General features: G+C 39.4%; 1 protein-coding gene across 1 annotated transcript in view; it reads left to right on the forward strand.

The window, feature by feature from the left end:
- The window catches only part of PTPRM (protein tyrosine phosphatase receptor type M), a 482,851-nt gene that overhangs the window by 335,398 nt on the left and 127,531 nt on the right, over positions 1-19,922 (forward strand). The window contains exons 15-17 of the mRNA XM_081097861.1: positions 12,586-12,737; positions 16,150-16,224; positions 16,450-16,476. Coding sequence (XP_080953987.1) covers positions 12,586-12,737; positions 16,150-16,224; positions 16,450-16,476 — 254 coding nt within the window. The remainder of the gene's footprint in view (positions 1-12,585; positions 12,738-16,149; positions 16,225-16,449; positions 16,477-19,922) is intronic.

The following is a 19,922-nucleotide window of genomic DNA, read 5'->3' on the forward strand; positions in this document are numbered from 1 at the left end:
ATGCTCTCATTGGCTGGGCTGGTGCATTCCCCATGTTGACCTAATTTAGTAGAAGCAACTGTCAAGAGAGAACCAGGAAAAAACACAACGTGTAGTGGGTAGGTAGACTAAATCCACATTATCTTTCTGAGTTAGAAAGACTATAGTTTCTCTTTAATAAGAAAGACTCCTTGAGGAAAAGTGCCAAGTCTTAACATAACTCTGTTGTAGGCAGTGGGAATAGCACCAGGTTTAAGAACTGTGGGGTCAGACCAGACCTCGGGGTATCTCCTTTGACACTTGTGACTAACTGTTGGTTGACTTTATAATCAGACTGTTTTCTTTGACCATTCCTTGAATTACCTATCCAAAGATCATTGATTTTTTAATACCAACTTTTACTTTGGACAAAATGTAAGCATTTATATACTGATGGATATTAGTAAACACAACACCTCCTTTATAATTATTAATGAGAACCCTGGAGTGAGGGCAATTTACTCACTAAGTACATCATAAAATCTTTAGGAGATAAGATGCCAATAAACAAAGTGATAATAATCAAGTGAAATATAGTCAAGTGTTTTCCCTGGAAAAATAGTTTAACTTACGCATTAACTCTTTTTCTTCGATTTATCCCCCCACCCAGCTGATTTGAGAGGGCATTTATTTTGCAAACTGCAACAGAGGAGTAGATAGAAATAGATAAGAAGAAAAGCATTATCCAAATGATAATCCAGAGTTTATTTTCTCATTTGCCTGTGTTCCCTGGTACTCTATAGAGCTTGGCATGCTTTGTTGTTGCTTCTACAGTTGTTTTTATACTCCCATCTATCCTAGTAGCTATGAGTTTCTCAGAAGCAAGGGCTGTAGTCTTCATTCAGCTGTTAGAAAGGGTTCTAACTTTTCCCTCATATCTACTGAGTCCTTACTAAAGATCACCAAATGTGCTTTACCTATATTCTCATTTAATCCCCATAATCAAACTACAAAATAAGTGATTTGCTCTCCCCTTTATACATATGGGTAAACATTATCTTTCATATACAAAGCCAAGGGAGGGGTGGGGGTCCCTCTGGTTGCTGCTCTTTAGTTGGTGAACTAAGAAGTATTCATCTGACAGAAGAGAGGGAGGGGCTGATGGAAGTATAAGGAGATAAGAGAAAATGGAAAATTTGTTTTCCTAGTAACCCCTAATATATTATTTACTGCTGAGCATAACTTTTCTTATCTAAACCTTATGTCCCAGCTTCTCAACCTCACCTCCAAAGCCTCCCCCAGAAGGACACCAGGGCTTCACTATAGGCAGCTCATACCCGATGTGTATTTCTAAAAGTTGGTTGACTAATTATAAATAAACTCTGAAAGGTCTAGCCATAGAATAGTAAATATAAAAATTGATTATTGTATCTTGTCAGAATAAAATAGTACGGAGGCTTCAAATCGGTGGCCTGGAGTGGGTGGATAGAAAATCAACCTATTTTCCAATGCATAGTTTAAGGAAAGACTTTCAACTCTATTCATCTCAAATATTAGATATTTTTCACATAATTATCTTAGTTCTAAACATCAGTAGCAGAATGATGTGCTGAGCACTCTCCTTGTGATCCAGGGAGCAGACCTTTCACAATAGGACATCCCCTGGACAGCCACCAAAGCAGCTCAAAGTTACACAATTGGGAAAAAGCTTGCATGTTATTGAGGATGGTGTGGGCCCAGTTGTGCTGTCTCCCCACCCCCAGGAGTCTTGACTGTTCCAACTGCTGAAGACAGAAAACACCTCACAGAATCTAGGGATTGAGATCTATGTCAAATAGCAATGTATGTCTGCTGTCGTAGCATTTACTATGGTGGGGAAGAGGAACAGTGTTTTAGAAAGTAAACAAAGCCATAAATCTCTTCTCTGTATACACAGTAGGCCTTCCATATCTGTGGGATCCACATCCGCAGTTTCAAGCCACCTCAGATCAAAAATATTTGGGAAAATGTGTTACCCTGTTTGCTGACATGTACTGTGTAGTTAGATCTACAATGGCTGTGTCTGTACTGAATACGTACAGACATTCTTTTCTTGTCATTATTCCTTAAACAATATAGTATAATAACTATTTATGTAGCATTTACCCTGTATTGGGTATTATCCATAATCGAGAGATTATTTAAAGTATATCAAAGAATCATGTAGGTTATATGCAAACACTGCGTCATTTTATGTAAGGGACCTGAGAGCATCCAAAGATGTTAGTATGCATGAGGGGTCTATCCTCCTTGGATACTGAAGGGCTTTCAAATACCTTCTACCCAGTGTCTGTTCCCCTTTAACTCTTTGATGTGAGTGAAGGGCACCATAGCATGACACAAACAGGTCATATGTTTGAATTGGCGGTGTGCAGGGGAAGAGTAGAGTTTTTCTCTTTGCTTCAGAAATCAGATGCAGTACCTGCTGCATACATATCCCCTGAAATTTGCCAGCACTATTCACCAGGCAGCTCCCAGATAAGCAGATGGCTTCTTTAATCATTAAACCCAATTTTTCTAAAATGCTAATTATTTGAGAAAGATAATTTGAAAGTCTGTCATACATTGCAGAAAAAAGTCTTTCATGTCTGTGTTTTTTGCTCCTAAAAATCACAGGGCTATCACCTGAGTAGGCTCAGTTTCTCTCCTTTTATTTAAATCATGTGACTCTTTAATCACAAGAAAGGATAAAAGAGAGTCAATGAGGAAAAGAACCCTTTTATTCGCTATGAAGCACTCAATTAAAAAGGAAGCTTTTTTATTTTCGAAAATCTGCCTTATTGGTGCTTTTTGAACTATGCGCATGGAACAGTCTTTCCAATGGCTTCATAGGGCATGTGCATCTCAATTCCTTTTTCTACAAATTTTCATTAGAACATGGAAAACCAAATTGTCCATACGAACCTTAGTTCTTACTATCAACTTGTCAAGCTATAGAGTTCTTGGTCATTGTCCTGGAAAAACTGAATTAAAAGTCATAGAAACCTGGATTTTTGTTCTGGTTCTATGACAAGTCACCTAACCCTTGGTAAATGATTCCTCATTTGTAGCCTGTAATAATGGGTTCTATCCATACCTCCTTTATTTATTGGATAAACCATTTCATTCTATAGAATTCCCCACATTCTGAACTTGCATGATGCATTCTTGTAATATCACTTACCGTGTCCTTTATTATCTGTATTTCCTGTGAACTAAGGCAAGAACCAGAGGCCTAATCAGATTCAGGTGTCTTATTTTGGTAAGACTCGTTCATAGGTAATGCTTTGTACTCTTTATAGCATTGCATTGGGGAGCACATAATGCTCAGACTGGTTAGTGGGTGGTGGTTTTGCCAACCGGATCCATCCATTATAAAGTTCCACATCAGCCTGTCACTTAATGGTTTTTTAAGCTACTGAAGATGATAGCCCAGAATAGATCTTTTATTTTACTAGGGATTTCAAAATAGTAAGATCCTAATCCTATCATTCTTCTGTATTTATTAAGTGCCAATCTCGTCTCCACTGTTTGCTTACCCGAAAACAGTTCCTGTAGGAACCCTGACATAAATGTTTAGTTCATTTTATTTTATTTTATTCCTTTATTTTCCAGTTTCAGAATGAATTGGTGCCATAATGTCTTTACACAGTGACCAGTAGTGTCATTATGGACTCAGGTGTTCAGTGCATTTGATATGTTTGAACACTCCACAGTAATTCATGTTTGCATTTTCAGAGCATCTCATCTTTGGCCAATAGGAGCCCCTTTTGCATCATCTCTTGTTTCTTTTGACTCCAGAACTCTGAGAATTTCTTCCATTTTCCATACTCCAGGATGTTCTCAACTCAGCTTGTGCAGTATCTTCCCCATGACTAGAATTAGCCATTTCTCTAAGAAACTCTGGTTGCTTTTAGTAGGAAATGGCATTTAGAGACCACAATCTGGCTGTGTTTTTTCTTTTTCAATTACAAGTTACCTTTAATATTCTTTTGTATTGGTTTCAGGTGTACAGCATATACTTTACAAAGTGTTCCACCTAATATTTCTAGTACCCACCTGGTACCAGACATAGTTATTGCATTAGTTTGACTATATTCCCTATGCTGCACTTTACACCCCATAACTATTCTGTAACTATAAATTTGTAATTTTTTATTCTTTATTGTTTAAAGTATTAACATATGTCTTCTTTATCCCCCATTGACCTCTCCCCGCCCACCCCCACCCCTGCACATGCCCTAACCCCCTCGTGTCTGTGTCCATTGGTTATGCTTATATGCATGCAGACAAGTCTTTTGGTTGATCTCTTACTCCCCCCTCACTCTTCCCTGCCTTCTCTCTGAGGTTTCATGGTCTGCTCTGTGCTACTCTGTCTCTGGATCTGTTTTTGTTCATCAGTTTATGTTGTTCATTATATTCCACAAATGAATGAGATCATGTGATAATAATCTTTCTCCAACTGGATTATTTCACTTAGCATAATGCTTTTCATGTCCATCCATGCTGTTGTGAATGAATAAGAAGTTCTTTCTTTTTTACAGCAGCGTAGTATTCCATTGTGTAGGTGTACCACATTTTTTTAATCCATTCATCTGCTGATGGGTGGAATAGAGCTTTCTGGATAATTAGCTCTGCAATATCTAAGGGGTCACCTGGATTTTATGATAATGTCACTGCTTAAATTAAGATACAGAACATGCAGTTTTCTTGTTTATTGAGCTCCAATTTCCCTCTGTGCCTACAGCAATAGCTGGCTCTGTTTTTATTAGAGACCTTTCAGTTTTTTAGTGAGATTAACAAACTTTGTCAAGAGAAAACTAGAGATTCTATTCCAATATGACATGCATTAAAAAGTCCTCCCTTTCTCACTTGTATTTATAGTCTGATAGAGGATCAACAGTATACCAATTTAGTCTTGGTGCAGGGTGACATTTTTGAAACCATTAAATTCAAGATAATGTGCACACACGGAATTCAGCAACATAAGCTGACTGTAAGCGGAGACCCACTATCACTAATGTCACTTTATTCCCATTGCTCTGTTGTGGATTGTACCTGTTTCATATATTTTGTGCCATCGCTGGTTCCAGTCCCTCTGGGTTTATATTGCCCTGATATGAGAAATAAAACTAAACAAAATATTACTTAGGAGGGCAGATACTGTGTCTGTTCTTTTTATTGCTGACTTTTATTAGTGTTTTAAAATCTTGGGCTGGTTTGGGAGAATACCCGAGGTGCTAATGTGAGCTGGGAATTATTCCCAAGGGCTCTATTTTCAGGTGAATCTTGGGAGAGCAGAATATGTGTGTTTTTCTTGGTTCTTTCTGCAGCATGTGTTCGAAGGGCCCCAGCATAAAACAAACAGTTACAAGACATAGCTCTCACCCTTGGGCACATGAGCCAAACGTAGAATGAGGGGGGAGATGGGGAAAAGTGGGGCTCACTGGGATTTCTCCTTGGTAGGAAAGATTATCTAAGGAAGTGAGGAAGGTGCCTGATTACATAGGTAGAAATGAACGAGGTGATAAGTGCATTTCAGGATTGACCCAAAGGCTTCTCCAAGGCTGTTACATGAATAATGTTAAATTCAAGTTACTACAAAAAAAAAAAAGTTGTGTGGGGTTTCTTTAATTCTTCTTCGTCACTTTAAAAACAACATTATCTGGTCATTCTCACAGAGCCATCTTTAAGGGAATAGCCTCTTCCTTGTTCATTTAGGTTTATTCAGCTGGATCTTGGCAATTTGGGATAGCGTATGAATTATCTCACTCAACCAATATCTAATTTATCCTTATGGTGAGAAAAATTAAATATTTTTCTTGGTTCCAGCATCTGCCCCAGTCCTTAATCAAGTGTAAGCACACATTTAATTTTAGAACCCAAACCACAAAGTCTTTTCATACTTATGTCTACATGAGATTCTATATTTTCAAGTTTTGCCATCTCTGTAGAATTTTAAATGACATAACTTAAAAATGAAGACACCTTTTCTGAGATCAATAACTGACCTTTAGTTCAGTGCTACTAAGTCATTTTCCAGACATGATCTTTATTGACATAACCCAATGTGTCAGGGTCTCTGATAGGGGTCGGAGTGGGGACAGTAATGCTTTTTGGTGAACCATGTTCTATAACCCTGAGTTACAATAAACAGGGAATGTGATTAGTGTCAATCAAAGGCCATCATTGCAAATTCAACACCAACAGGAGTAACCAGTTTGGGGTGGGGAGAGAATTTATTCAGTGGCTATAGCTCAGTTATCAAACAGCTCAGCTGAAAACAGCACAATTGTGATACAGCTCAATTGTGGAGCAGCTTGATTGTGGAACAGCTCAACTGTGAGAGAGTTGAAGTGGCCAGGGCAATGCAGCTCAGGTCAGGTGTTATAGCTCCAGCAGGAAAACTCAGTCTTCAATGGAAACGAATTCTTTACTTCCTTGAGGCAGAAGTAAAGCTGACAGATATAGAGAAAAGTGCCTGCCCCTGGCCCCCTGATACATGCTTGGTCCATTTCTATGCAGTGGTGGACTCCAAATCTTCACAGGTCAGGTGGTCCAAATAGCATCATCCTGATTGGTCAGAATGGAGCCACTCTGATTGGCTGGTGAAGATGCAAATGAGGATATAGCTGTGCTGCCCCTATTGGCCTGGGCAGGTCTTCAGCCCATTGGTGGATTTATGAGCCTAGCAGCTCCTTTGTAAGGGTCAGCTCAGGTGGCAGGAACACAGTACAATATGCAGCTAGCTCAATGCAGCTTTTCCATGAAGGCAGAGAGCATGAGAAGTTTAACAATGACTAATAAACTGTGTCTATAAATTTCATTTTCAAGTAGTTTAAAATATCTTTTAAATTTCTCCTGAGATTTATTTTTTTACTCAAGCGCATGGTTTATCCATGGCTTATGCATACATGCATGTAAATTATTTGGTTAATCTCTTTCCACCTCACCCACCACTTCCCTCTGAGATTTGTCAGTCTGTTCCATGCTTCAGTGTCTCTGGATCTATTTTGTTCATCAGTTTATTTTGTTCATTAGATTCCACATATAAGTGAGATCATGTGATACTTGTCTTTCTCTGAATGGCTTATTTTTCTTAGTATAATACTCTCCCAGTCTCTCCATGCTGTCTCAAAGGGTAGGAGATTCTTCTTTTTTATAGCTGCATGGTACCATATCTCTTTTATCCACTCATCCACTGATGGGCAGTTGGACTCTTTCTAGATCTTAACTATTGTATATAGTGTTGCTAAGAACATAAGAGTGCATATATTCTTTCTGACTGGTGTGTTGGGATTCTTAGAGTATATTCCTAGAAGTGGGATCACTGGGTCAAATGGCAATTCCATTTTTAATTTTTTGAGGAAACTCCATATTGTTTTCACATGCTGCACAGTCTGCATTCCCATCAGCAGTGCACTAGGGTTACTTTTTCTCCACTTTCTTGCCAGCACTGGTCATTTGTTGATTTGTTGATAGTAGCCATTGTGACAGGTGTGAGGTGATACCTCATTGTCATTTTAATTTGTATCTCTCTGATGATTAGTGACTTTGAGCATTTTTTCATATGACTCTTGGTCATCTGTATGTCCTCTTTGGAGAAGAGTCTGTTTAGATCCTTTGCCCATTTTTTTAATTGGATTTTTTGTCTTCCTTTTGTTACGTTGTATGAGTTATTTATACATTTTAGAAATTAAGCCCTTATCAGATGTATCATTGGCAAATATATTCTCTCATACAGTGGGATCCCTTTTCATTTTGTTGTTGGTTTTTTGTGCTGTGCAGAAGCTTTTTATTTTGATGGAGTCTCATTTGTTTATTTTTTCTTTTGTTTCCCTTGCCCTAGGAGATATTTCAGCAAATATATTGCTTTGAGAGATGCTTGAGATTTTGTTGCCTGTGGTTTCTCCCAGGATTTTTATGCAGACAGTAATGCAGTGAAGGCCTGGGGAGCGGGTAGAAGCGGGATGGAGGGGTTCAATGGAGGGGGGAAAGGGGAGCATCTATAATACTTTCAATAATAAAAATAATTTTTAAGAAATGAAAAAAAAAAGAAATGCAAGGACACCCTATGTCTTTGTGTCATTAGCTCTTGATTCAACGTCTTAGGCAAATGCACCTGATAAATAAATAAATAAATAAATAAATAAATAAATAAATAAATAAATAAATAAATAAGAAGTGTTTGGTTTAATCTCCACATATTGTGGGGTTTTCCAGTTAGGATTCTCTTACTAATTTGTAGTTTGATTCCATTGTGGTCTGCGAGCATACATTGCATGATTTCTGTTTTATTTCGATTTTAACGTGTGTTTTATGCCCAGAATGTGGTCTGTGTTTGTGAATGTTCTGTGTGAACATGAGAAGAATGTGTACTCTAGTATTGTCAGATGAAGTGTTCTATAGATGTCAGTTACATCACATTGATTGATGGTGCTGTTGAGTTCAACTATGTTCTTACTGATTTTTCTGCCTCATGGATCTGTCCAGTACTGATAGGGTGTTGAAGTCTCCAGCTATTGTAGTGGATTCATCTATTTCTCGTTGCAGTGCTATCAGTTTTTGCCTCACATAGTAGGATGCTCTGTTGTTAGACACACACATGTTAAAGCTTGTTAAGTCTTCTTGGAGAATTGACCCCTTTATAATTATGGAATGCCTTTCTTTGCCCTGATAACTTTTCTTGTTCTGATATCTGCTATGTCTGATGTTAATATAGCTACTCCTGCTTTCTTTCCATTAATGTTAGCATAATCTATCTTTCACTGTCTTTATTTCAAAATGGATATTTTTCTACTCTTTGTGCCAGAGGCCAGGGGACAGGAGGGTTGTTCATTCTTTACTGTGAGGACCTGGTAGGGCTCCTGGGGGTAAGACTCACAAAAGTATGGGGGCCCCTAACAGTGGACCCTCCGGGAGTTTATAAGTTTCAGACTTGTCCACAGAACCTCCAATAATGTGTCTATTAGGATTTAGGTTTTCCTACCCCATTGCGGGTTCTCACTGAGATTTCTGCTCTGCTGAGTTGTAATTCTCTGTATCCAGCTGTTTGTCTCTGTAATTTGGGGGTCAGTGGTGTGTCCTGGGACCTCAATTATCTGGTGAATTGTCTAAGAAGAGTTGTTGATTTCAGTTTGTTCAGCTCTTTACTTGTTGTTTGGACAGAGTGATGACTTCCAAGCTTCTTGCATGCTGAACTGTAAACTGATTCTTGATGATTCGTTTTTCATGTCGGCAGAAACTTTTTTTTATTGTCACAGGGGCCTTTGAGATTCATGCAGTTCAAGTTTGAAGAGTTGAGATTAAAATATTTCAGGCAAATCATTTGTTAAAAATCAAATGGGAAATAAATTGGCTTGTGTCTGTAGATAAGATTGCAAAGAAAATTGCTTCCACTTTATGAGTGTCCCTGCACAAAACACTTTATTTCGTTGTTTACAAAGTTTTCCTGACAGTTTTCGAAGTTTCACTTAAAAAAAATACTGATCGGAAACACAAAGCCTATAAGAGAGAGCAAAAGAGAAAGAGAAAACTCCAGTTTATCCACAGATTCCCAAGCCTCAATTCCAAATCTAGCCTTCCTCAGCCCTTATGTAATTATGGACTACTGCATCAGGCTGTGTATAGGAAAGAACATATGAAAACCCCAAGCAACAACTTGCACCCTTCATAACCAGGCAAGGTACTTTGATAATTAGGCTATAGAACAACTCTCCTTTCTAATGGTTTGGTATGACAATGACTACTTCAATTAACAAGAATGTTGGGTACCACCTGCTTTGTATAAAGCATTGGTTAGAAGCTAGTAAATTAATCCTACTTTTCAAAACCTAATATTTAGTTATGGGGTTGCATCATCGGTAAAACGGGAGGTAAGAATATTCTTATAAGGTTACTAGGATTAAATGAGACAACACTTGTAGAGATACCACTTGTGCACTGTAGATTAGTTTCCACTCCCTTCCATTCCAATGCAATCCTCTAAGTGCCATTACTAACAGAGGACAGAAGCGCCCACAAACATGCTTTGTTTGGGCCACATACTATTTTATTTTTTTAATTTGAATTACTAGTATCTGATGACACTTTAAAAGTTTTTAAGTTCACATAAAGTCTGGATTTCTAGTTTCTCCTGAAATTTACAATGTCTGGGACCTCCACGGGGTATCACTTTTGGAGCCAAGTGGCTGTCACCCTCTTCCATTACTCTAGTCTCCACCTCTCCTTGTTGTCTTGGGCCGACTTCACTTACTTGTGCCACCTGCCTGGCCCTAGTGAGGTATTTGTGTTTGTGACATTTGATGCCAATAAAAATGTGGTGAGACAGATTAATGCAGGAAGCCTTGCTGTGCACATTGTGAGCTGGGTTTTGAAGAAGGTTCTTGGAGATAGAGGATGTGCTTAATGGATATGAGCTTAAAGCTGTAGGTCTCTCACATGAAGATCTCTGTTTGATTTGAACAGGTTCTCTTGAGTCCTTAAAAGGCTCTTTTTGTGCTTAAAGAAGATCACCATTGAAGTGTGTAGTATGACATCACTGAAATTAGTCCACACCGGGGAGGATTATAGAGGAGAAAGGGCTTTACCTTTCTTCAGTGAAATGAGTATAAGCATTTCATTGGTGCACACATCCCCCCATCCACCACCCTGTCCCACGAACAACACCAGAAGTACATTCACTGTCATTCCCTAACCTGTAAGGATCAGAGGAATACAAGCAAGAAAAGACAAAAAGGGGAAGTCAGATGAACTTGGCTATAGCTTTATTCATAGGTGGAACAAAAGAAAATATTGAGGCAATCAGCATAAATTAGTCCAAAGCAAGTCAAAGAAATTCCAGCAAAATTGGGATATTTTGCCTGAATTATGGGGCTAATCATCTCAGTCTTCTACTCAAGTGTTCCTGGGGAGACCTGGCCTAAGAATGCTTTTCCAATGAGCTGGCAAATTCAGAAAGGGAGAGAAAATGTGTTATTGTAGCCACAGCTTGAGCCTGGTGCTGCCTCTGTCCAGAACACCTATGGAGAACATCTGAGTCCAACCTGCCTCTCAGATGAGCATGGTTGCCTAGAAAACCTGGGCTCTGGAGAAGGTGATCATGGTCTGCTTGCTGGTGACAGAGGAATGCCAGAACCCAGAGGAGTGAGACTCGCTTACTTTTCAAAATCTTTACAACTTGAATGGTCTCATAGAAGTTACAGGTGATTTTTCCCAACAACTTTTAGAACTAAAAAGAGCAACTTATTAATGAAACAGTTCAGCCCTCAGAGTACGATATTAAAAGATTATTATAACTACAGGCAAGAAAGCATTTGGATTATGTGGCATTTGGAAATGATGATAAAGATTGTCCATATGGTCTAATGTTGTCAATGCCTTACATTGCATTAGCAATCACCTAATATGGGGGTGATTTTGATTATGTGGCTTACTTTAAATTCTGGTGTGTCCTAGGTCAATCAGAGTCAAGAGCTGCCATTTTCTTTGGTAAATGTTGCTATGTGCTTAGGCAGAATTAGAATATTTTGGGACATAATATTTTAGGTATTACGGTGCCATGGTCCTCTTAAAACTTTTCACTTTATACCATCTCTAATTCTATTTTTGTCTGTCGTTGGTGCATAAAACCAGCTCCTGTAGTAACAGCTATAAAGACATGTTTGATCTGTTTATTTGTATGTCAGTTCCCCTTAAGTTGATGGCTTTTGTCCAGGTATCTGTAACTTTAGATTAGGAGCTTTGAGTCAATGAGAAGGATGTAGAGCAAGCATGTCAAACTCAAAGGTTAACACAGACCAAATAAACAATGCATGCGAGTTTGACATGCTTGATATAGAGGCCAGTGTTAAACTGTGCCTCCAGAAGAACTGGAAATCTCTCTGCTTTCCTCAGTCCTTTGCCTCCTCTTCCACTGTAGAGGGTAGCCAACAACTTGAGAATTTTTTACCTTCTGCTCTGTTGAGAAACCTTGATGGGGAACTAATTTGGGCTCCTTTGGGGTTTGGTCCAGTGCCATGGCTATCTGGGAATTGAGGGCTGCCCTCCAGGGCTTCCATGGCCTGGGCTCCTCTCCCCGGCGTGGCTCTGCATCACACTGCTCCCTTTATGCACTCCTCACCTCACTTTGCTCATTAGTTCTACCATATGCCTCTTAGATTCATCCTTAGACTATTAGAGTTGTGTTTGGCAAATATACTTACTAGGGGCATCTACTCTTTGGCACTGAATACAGAAATGAAGAAAATAATTTAGTCAAAGGTTAGTAACTAGAAGCATATCAGTAAATAGAAAATGATTCTGTTGTACTACATTAAAATGGTCATTGTCCCTTTTAATTTACGTTACAGAAGCAAGAACAGAAACTGTTTTAGGCCATACAGTCCTAGCGTCACTGTGGATATGTCTGAGGATAGGCAGTGGATGACTTTCATCTCCATCTCTCTGCAGCTGACAGAGAACCTGATAGCTCGAAGGCACAACAAATCAATGTTATGAATGAATACGATTAATTCAATAGAAGTTATTCCTGATCGTTTGTCAATACACATGTCAGCATCCCATTTTTTATTCAGACGCATGCCTACATAATGAACTCTCTGTCCTAAGGAAACTAGCCAAGAAGCGGAAGGAGACCATGAGCAGCACGCGGCAGGAGATGACGGTGATGGTGAACTCCATGGACAAGAGCTATGCCGAGCAAGGCACAAACTGCGACGAGGCATTCTCCTTCATGGACACCCACAATCTGAACGGGAGATGTAAGTGCACACGTTTCTTGGCTTCTAATCCATCTCTCTGGTTTTCCAGAGTTCCAGATAGAACTGGGGGGTTGTAAACCCAAAAACTGCCTAAGAATTCTTTTTTGTCTTACTGGTTTCTTGAGTCCCTTTAAACAGCCCTGGAAACCTCTGCATGTGCCATAGGTCGCTTGGGTGAGATGATATTGTACAGGTGGTAGGTCCAGATCCCAGAGGAAAGGAGGCCACAGTTACGGTTCTGAGAGCAAGGGCTTTTCTCCTCTCCAAGGAGGCACATGCTTCTCATCATTCTCTTGTTGTTTAGATGCTATTTGTAAGCTAACCAGGCGTTGAATTACACATGAGAAGCCTACTATAAAACAATTCACTAAATGCCAGTAACCAGTTAATTGATGATTTTTTCAGCTGACAGGTTCTGCCTTTATTATAGGGCTATCAGTGGCAATTAATAAGTTAAACTGTATTTCCACTTCACAAGTCTTACATTTCACACTAGGTGGGTAAGCCGAGCTCAGCTCATACCTTCCCATACTAACACACCTGTGATCCAGGTACAGGCATGATTTCAGGAAGCTAACAATTATGTTGATTATACAAAATACAGAAAGAGCAGTTGTTGTGTCCCTGGTGTTCTTCTCAGAAACCAGAAGTAAATCCCATGTTGTATACCTGACTCTGTGGTTCACGGCCCTGTTGGGTTCAAGGTCAGAGGTTTCTTCACCATGTGAAATCCATGCCACAGACGGCTGCTCACTATGGCTGCATGATCAGGCTGTAGGACAGCATGGGGATGGGATAAAAGTGCACTAATAAAAATGTGTAAAAGCTGGGAACCTCGTGGCTGAAAGGCACAGGAGTCTAGTCTCCGGGGGGAGAGAACAGATAGCAGGGTGGACAGTGTGTGCTTGTGTCCTGACCACCCATTGGGCCTGTTCTGATTCTGCAGCTCCCCCCATCCACTTCTCTCTCCAGTCACCATATAGTCACCACACCTGCCTTCTCCCAGGCCTTGCCTTTCTCCTACATTCAGCAAAGCTTTATAGAGTTCAGTTGCCTACTTCACTCTGTGGTGGCTACGGTTGTCCACCTGTTCCTACTTAGAGGTGCTACATTTATGCACAGTAAACTTTATCATAATGCTCTAGCCTGGTGGAGCAGGAGTTCAGCAGATATGACTTTGACCAGCACTCCTTGTCCTTAGCCATTGTCCTTAGCCCTACATCTTCAATGTAGCTGACAGAATCTGTGGTACATCACAAGCTACATATTACATTTTTCACTTTATGATGCATTTGTTGTGGGCTGGGATGGGAGAAGTCCTTCCCACCCCAGACAAGGTTAGAATTTTTGTAGTTGCAGTTATTTCTTGAATGATACTATGTAGGGGACCACATGTTCTCACTTTCCAGGATAACCCATTAATGTCCCAAATTTTCTATTTCATGGTGCAATTCCTCATGCATAAATTTACTTGGAATTACCTGCCCAAAGAGCAGAGACCTACATTAATATTTTCTAGGCTTGTGAAGTTTGAACAACAGGGGGCATTTGCCTCTGGACAGGAAATTTAATTTGATATTACTTTTTCAAAAGTGAATGTATCTGTGGCAATCCAAAAATGCTCATGCACAGAGAACTGCCTCAGAAGCCAGCATCAGCTTCCAAACCAGCTCATTTGCTATGAGGCATTATTTTGGGCCTCCCATCAATGTAGCCAATAGAAGAAACAAAGCAATAGGCATTTCATTTTCTTCCCACTCTTTGAGCAATGAGTAGATCTCATCAAATTCCATCTACCAGAAGTGACTCCAACAGTAAACTTTATCATAATGCTCTCTCTCTCTTAATGCCTTTAAAATAAGAGAGCAGTTACTGAGGGAGGAAAAGTGTTCATTAGGCCACTGGGGCTCCAGCCCCAAACCTATTACAAATCTGAGAATGTTTGAGATCTTTTAAGGTTGGGACAAAGTGCTAGCAGTTGGGAAAGGAGTACCTTTTGGAAATGCAACAGCGAAAAGTGAGATCGGACAATTTAAAAATAAACACAAGCATATGTAACCTACCCACCAAAGTAAATGGGAGTTGCACATAAAAAGGAGGAAAATAGATATGTATAGTGGGAATGAGATTAATTTGTCTACTAAAAAAACTAAAGTATTTAAAATACCTTTTATTTAAAGGTGAAAATAAACGTGGTTATTTTGTGTCTGCTTTGCACATTTTTCCAACCATGTAAAAGTGTCTGCGGGTAATAGGCATTATTCTTGCTGACCCTAGCGTATTTTATAGGTACTCAGGTTTTTTGTTCTTATTTTCATCACTTGCTCTCTTTTTCCCTGGCAGCTTACCATAAACATGCTTTATAAATGTGATACTTTTCTATTTTAGAAAAATATGTTGTAAATAATAGGCAGCCTGGGTTCTGGCTGTTGCTCTATTATTCACTAATTCTACACTTTAAAAACATAAACGCGGGTGAAACATCATCCTTAAAGGAACTTCTCCAGGAGAGCTAAATATATTAGCATGTCATTAGAATAAAGATAACATACAATACCATCAGGATTTGGTAGTGGTTCCCATAATACAATGATGTAACTGGGTAGGAACTCAACACCCAATAAATCATATACCTTCATCACAGGAGTTAAAATTTAGACTTTCATTAACCTGCTTGGGCACATTAAAATTATTTATCTGAACACTTTAATTAAAGTGTTTTTAAAGCACTAATCAATTAAGACATTGAAGAGAATTAACAAACTAAAAACAGGAAATATCCAATTACAGTGGAATCTCAGATAAATTGGATAGGATTGACTTTCCTCTTAATGATAGAGAGGAAGAGAAGGTTGAATCTTGAGAGTTTCAGAGGAATAGTTCAAATAAAAATAGCATTGTATAGAGATTGAAAAGACAAATAGGACAATATGTGGGCCTGCAGAGTTGACCTGACGTGTAGCACATATGACACCTCACCTTTATTTTCCACAAACCAGGTCAGGGCATGGTGGGAAGTTCTCTGAGTATCCAAAAGATGAGGAAGGGGGTGGACTTTACAACTTATAAAAACCATGTGTGGACACATGATCAGTTCAACTTGATAGCAGAATTTACAGGCAAAGGCTAGAAGTCAAAGTAGAAGTCTAATGAATTTCTTGATTCAAAATGGCAGCTGTGGCTATTGGTTTTTCTTCGTTTGTGTGGTGATAAGAGGGAGCTTGTTCTCTAAAAGACAAGTAGTTCCCCAGAGAGAGCAGAAATGGTAATACTTACCACGGGGACTTCAGTAAACCCATGTGTTTCTGCAGTCAAGTCTACTCCAGCTGGTGTCCCTGGAAGTGATCTGAGTGCCATGCTTCCAGGTATTATTGCCTCTACATCTGCTGACTAGCCTTTCTCTTACTTACAGCTGTGTCTTCACCATCGTCCTTTACAATGAAAACAAACACACTGAGTACGTCGGTGCCTAATTCCTATTACCCAGGTAACAGATTTTTCCATGGTTTTGTCTTTCATAAGCCCTAGCAGTCAGATTCAATCAATGCTCGCCTTGCTGTCCATGATGCTTTAGGGGCTTAATGTGTCTGATGTCATATAACCCGGTGCTTTCTATGGCTTTCTGTGGGAATATCGGGGGCCTTTCATCAATCATTTACTGTTCTTTCTCTTTTTACTTTCTCTGCATTGACCTGCTTATGATGTATGACAGACCCATTTGTGCCAACTGCAATTTTAGGTGAGAACATTTCCCTTTATCACAGTTTATTGCAGGAGTAATTTAGAGAGTCAGTGGCAAGTCTTTGGGAGAATGGAGTTTTAATTCTGTATGATTCAGTGATTGCAAGTAGGACACGGGGGTAGTGGGTGGCCTCGGGTGGGGGATGGAGAGTGGGGACGTAGATAATAAAAAGACTTTCTCCAGATAGTCTCTATTGGTAAGAAGGATTTGCCTCATGCATGTTGGAAATGATACCAAAAGGCTCAAATGAACAATCCCAGCTCCAGTATTGTCCCTTTCTGTGTTCCAAATTTAAAGTCAAGTCTGATCCCAGAAAAATAGCACAGTATGTAATCACTCAGCTGTTTACTTCCAAGAGCTGAATTCTGTCCAATGTGACAGTCGTAAAAGTGAAAATAGCTTGTTATTTTCACTTACTGCTAAGCACTAATAACTTCAATTTCAAAAATAGCATTTTTCTAATTACAGTATGCTGAACATCATGCAGGAAAAATGATCACAATAGCCTTTCGGCCCCTTACCCCTCCTCAGAGACACTCAGGGCACCCAGCATTCCAAAGTATCTGTGAGCACAGTGGAATTTCAAAGGAGCTGATGTTCCCAACAGCTAAATGACAAGATGGCACTTTATAATCACATGGTTTACTATGTGTCAGATGTCACTAGAAATGAGATAAAAAGTTAGAAATAAAATGTGGGGCAGAACTGTTCCCAGTGGGGAACGAAAGGAGGAAACCTCCCTTTTGTCCAGAATAAGAAGGGTGAGGAGAAATAGCATTACCTGGCCATGAAATGGCATTGCCAAGCCAGGAGGAGCTGCCACTGCATTCGAGACGCACATATAACCCGCGTGTAGCACGGCTGCGTTCTCCTTCTACCACTAACCTTGCCAAGGAGCCCAACACAAAAGGCTTCAAGGTGCATAGCAAGTCCTTTTAGCCAGAGCTCCATCCTCAGCTGTGACGCCTCCTAACTCTCTTTATAAGGGTTTATATCTTTACAATATAACTCCCTCGCCGCCCCCCCCCCCCCAGCTTCTCTTTTCTCTAAGTTGTTACGATTTTTGTAAAGAGGGTGATTATGTTTTTCTTATGGTCTTTTCTGGGCTTAAGCAAATTCATTGCCTGAGGAAAAAATGAACTCAGAAGTATAAGAATGGACATAAATCAGAATTTTTGAATTTGCATGATTTTGGTGGCTAACAAACAAAACCCACTGAAGCTCTCACCTTTTAATACCAACTATCAGGGGAAAAAGCTGCATTTTTATTCTTTTCATAAGTGAGGGGGCGTGGGCTAATCTTAGGCTCCTGAACAATGCAATCTGCATGCAGATGACATTTGCAGAATCTTCGGATAGGCAAAGATTTGCATTTCTTTGTGTGCCTTGCCATTCATTCCCGGTTCCTCGGGTAGACATTCTGACCCTGGGGGAGCTGCGAGCGGGGAGGGCTGAGCTGCGCATTGTCAGAGGGAAGAAACTGTTCAGGTTTCACAGCAGGATTTAGATAAGCTTATTAAACAAATATCATTTTTTAAAGTCGCTGCTTCGTTATTATGAACACTAATGACATCTTTTAAAGTTGGTTAGGCTTCTTTACTGAGAGAGAATCATTTGAGCAGACAGTTCAAGGAGCAAAAATGATGCACATTGTGAAAAATAAGTCAGCTGGATAGACAGATAGCTGTTAGCCATGTCTACCGTATACATGTACCACCGTAAGAAATGGTGCTGCTTGGGAACTGTTCTTCCACGTTATTTGGTGCAAATGTGAATCTGTATATTGCATACTAAGGATCAGTGAGGTTATCGCCTGAAACTGGAAAGAAGATAAGCTGTGTATCCGTTCTGGTACTTTTTGAGAGTAGAACTAATATCACTTTGGAAGAAATGTTTCTTGTGACTCGGAGCTTGGCACAATTAAATCTTCTCGTTCCTCCACCTTTTATTCTCACAGGCTAAGGTCCCCCGCCCTAATGTATAGAGCTTTAGTATGCCTATACATCATTTTCTAGCAGAAAAATAAGATAAATAGATGGATGGGTTGATCAATTGATCGATTCTCCCTGACCTCAAAAACACAGCATTTATTTCAATTCAGGATTTTTTAGCTGGCTTGTTGAAAATTCAAGATAGCTTATTAAAGAATATAGGTAGCATTCATTCTCTGTTTTTAGAAAACCATCAGAACTATTAGTAAGAAATCTTATTTCTGATTTCCTCTTATGCATACTTTTAAGTTTAAAAATGTCAATGGGTAAATTTTAACAAACATAGGAAATTAACGTGAAATTGTATGTTTTATCAGTAATAATTCTTTTTTAAGAGGTTGTGGACACTGATTACTCACTAATGTGGGTGGAATCAAGAATTTCCACTAGTTTAGGTGACCCAGTTTCATAACAGCTATTGCACAAGGAACGTCCTATTTCCTCTTTGAGATCTAAATGCTGGATAAAAGTACTCTTTTCTTAGATGGTCTCAGTAGTGTTTAAATGCTTTAGGACACATCCACACTGGTAATGAGGCCGAGATGTCACAGTGCCGTGGGAGATGATGCATACAATGGTAACAGTGGTTTTAACCACATGGTTAAAACTTGCAAGAATGCCCAGCCCTGGATCACAGCGCTGCTTGGTCACCAGCGTATCCACTTAAGAGGCCCAGATGATTAATTTAGGGGAAGTTTAGAAGGTCAGTCCACAATGGAGGGCATTTAATTACGTTCATCCCAAAAGGTGCAAAAGTGAGGGAACGAGAGAGGCACAGGCGGGGAACTAATTAATGTTCCATTTATTTTAGTATAAAGAAGAAACTTTCTACTGGGGTAGCTAAAGCTCAACGGATTCAGTACTTCCGTAGCAGTCCTGTATCCCACTTTATGAGCTTGGCAGTCGCCAGCAAGCAAACCTGACTTGAAAATTTCCCGGTTTATTTGTGACAGTTCCAATAAAATGAGATCAGGAATTTCTAAATTTCAAAGTAATTCCAAATGGAAAAAAAAAAATCATAAAATCAACTTACCACCCTTTTTATTTTGTCTTTGTGTCTTTAGCCACCTTGTAGTGATCCAGGTGCCATTTCAGCAACAGCGACATAGCTACACACTTGTGTACCACCTTTCATACCATGCATCCCCAGGTGCTTTGCAATGCAGATAGAAGTGAGGTTTCAAAACCAGGCCCAGCTAATCAAGCGCCCTTGAGCTAAATTTCCTTTGGACCTGAACTTCTCAGTTTAAAAAACAAACCCCATAGCTGAATTCCCTATTGTTAAACAATCTGGTAATTTAAAAAAAAAAAATGGACAAATTTAATTATTTATACTTGAAATAGATTCTTATTTATTATCCTCATTTTAAGTGACTTTGCATTATATTTTGATGAGACACATTCTCAATTATAAACAGCTAAAGGGATTCAGCATTATTATGAGTTAACCTG

The sequence above is a fragment of the Myotis nattereri genome (genome assembly GCF_964212035.1).
Source record: "Myotis nattereri genome assembly, chromosome: 8".
Classification (NCBI taxonomy): domain Eukaryota; kingdom Metazoa; phylum Chordata; class Mammalia; order Chiroptera; family Vespertilionidae; genus Myotis; species Myotis nattereri.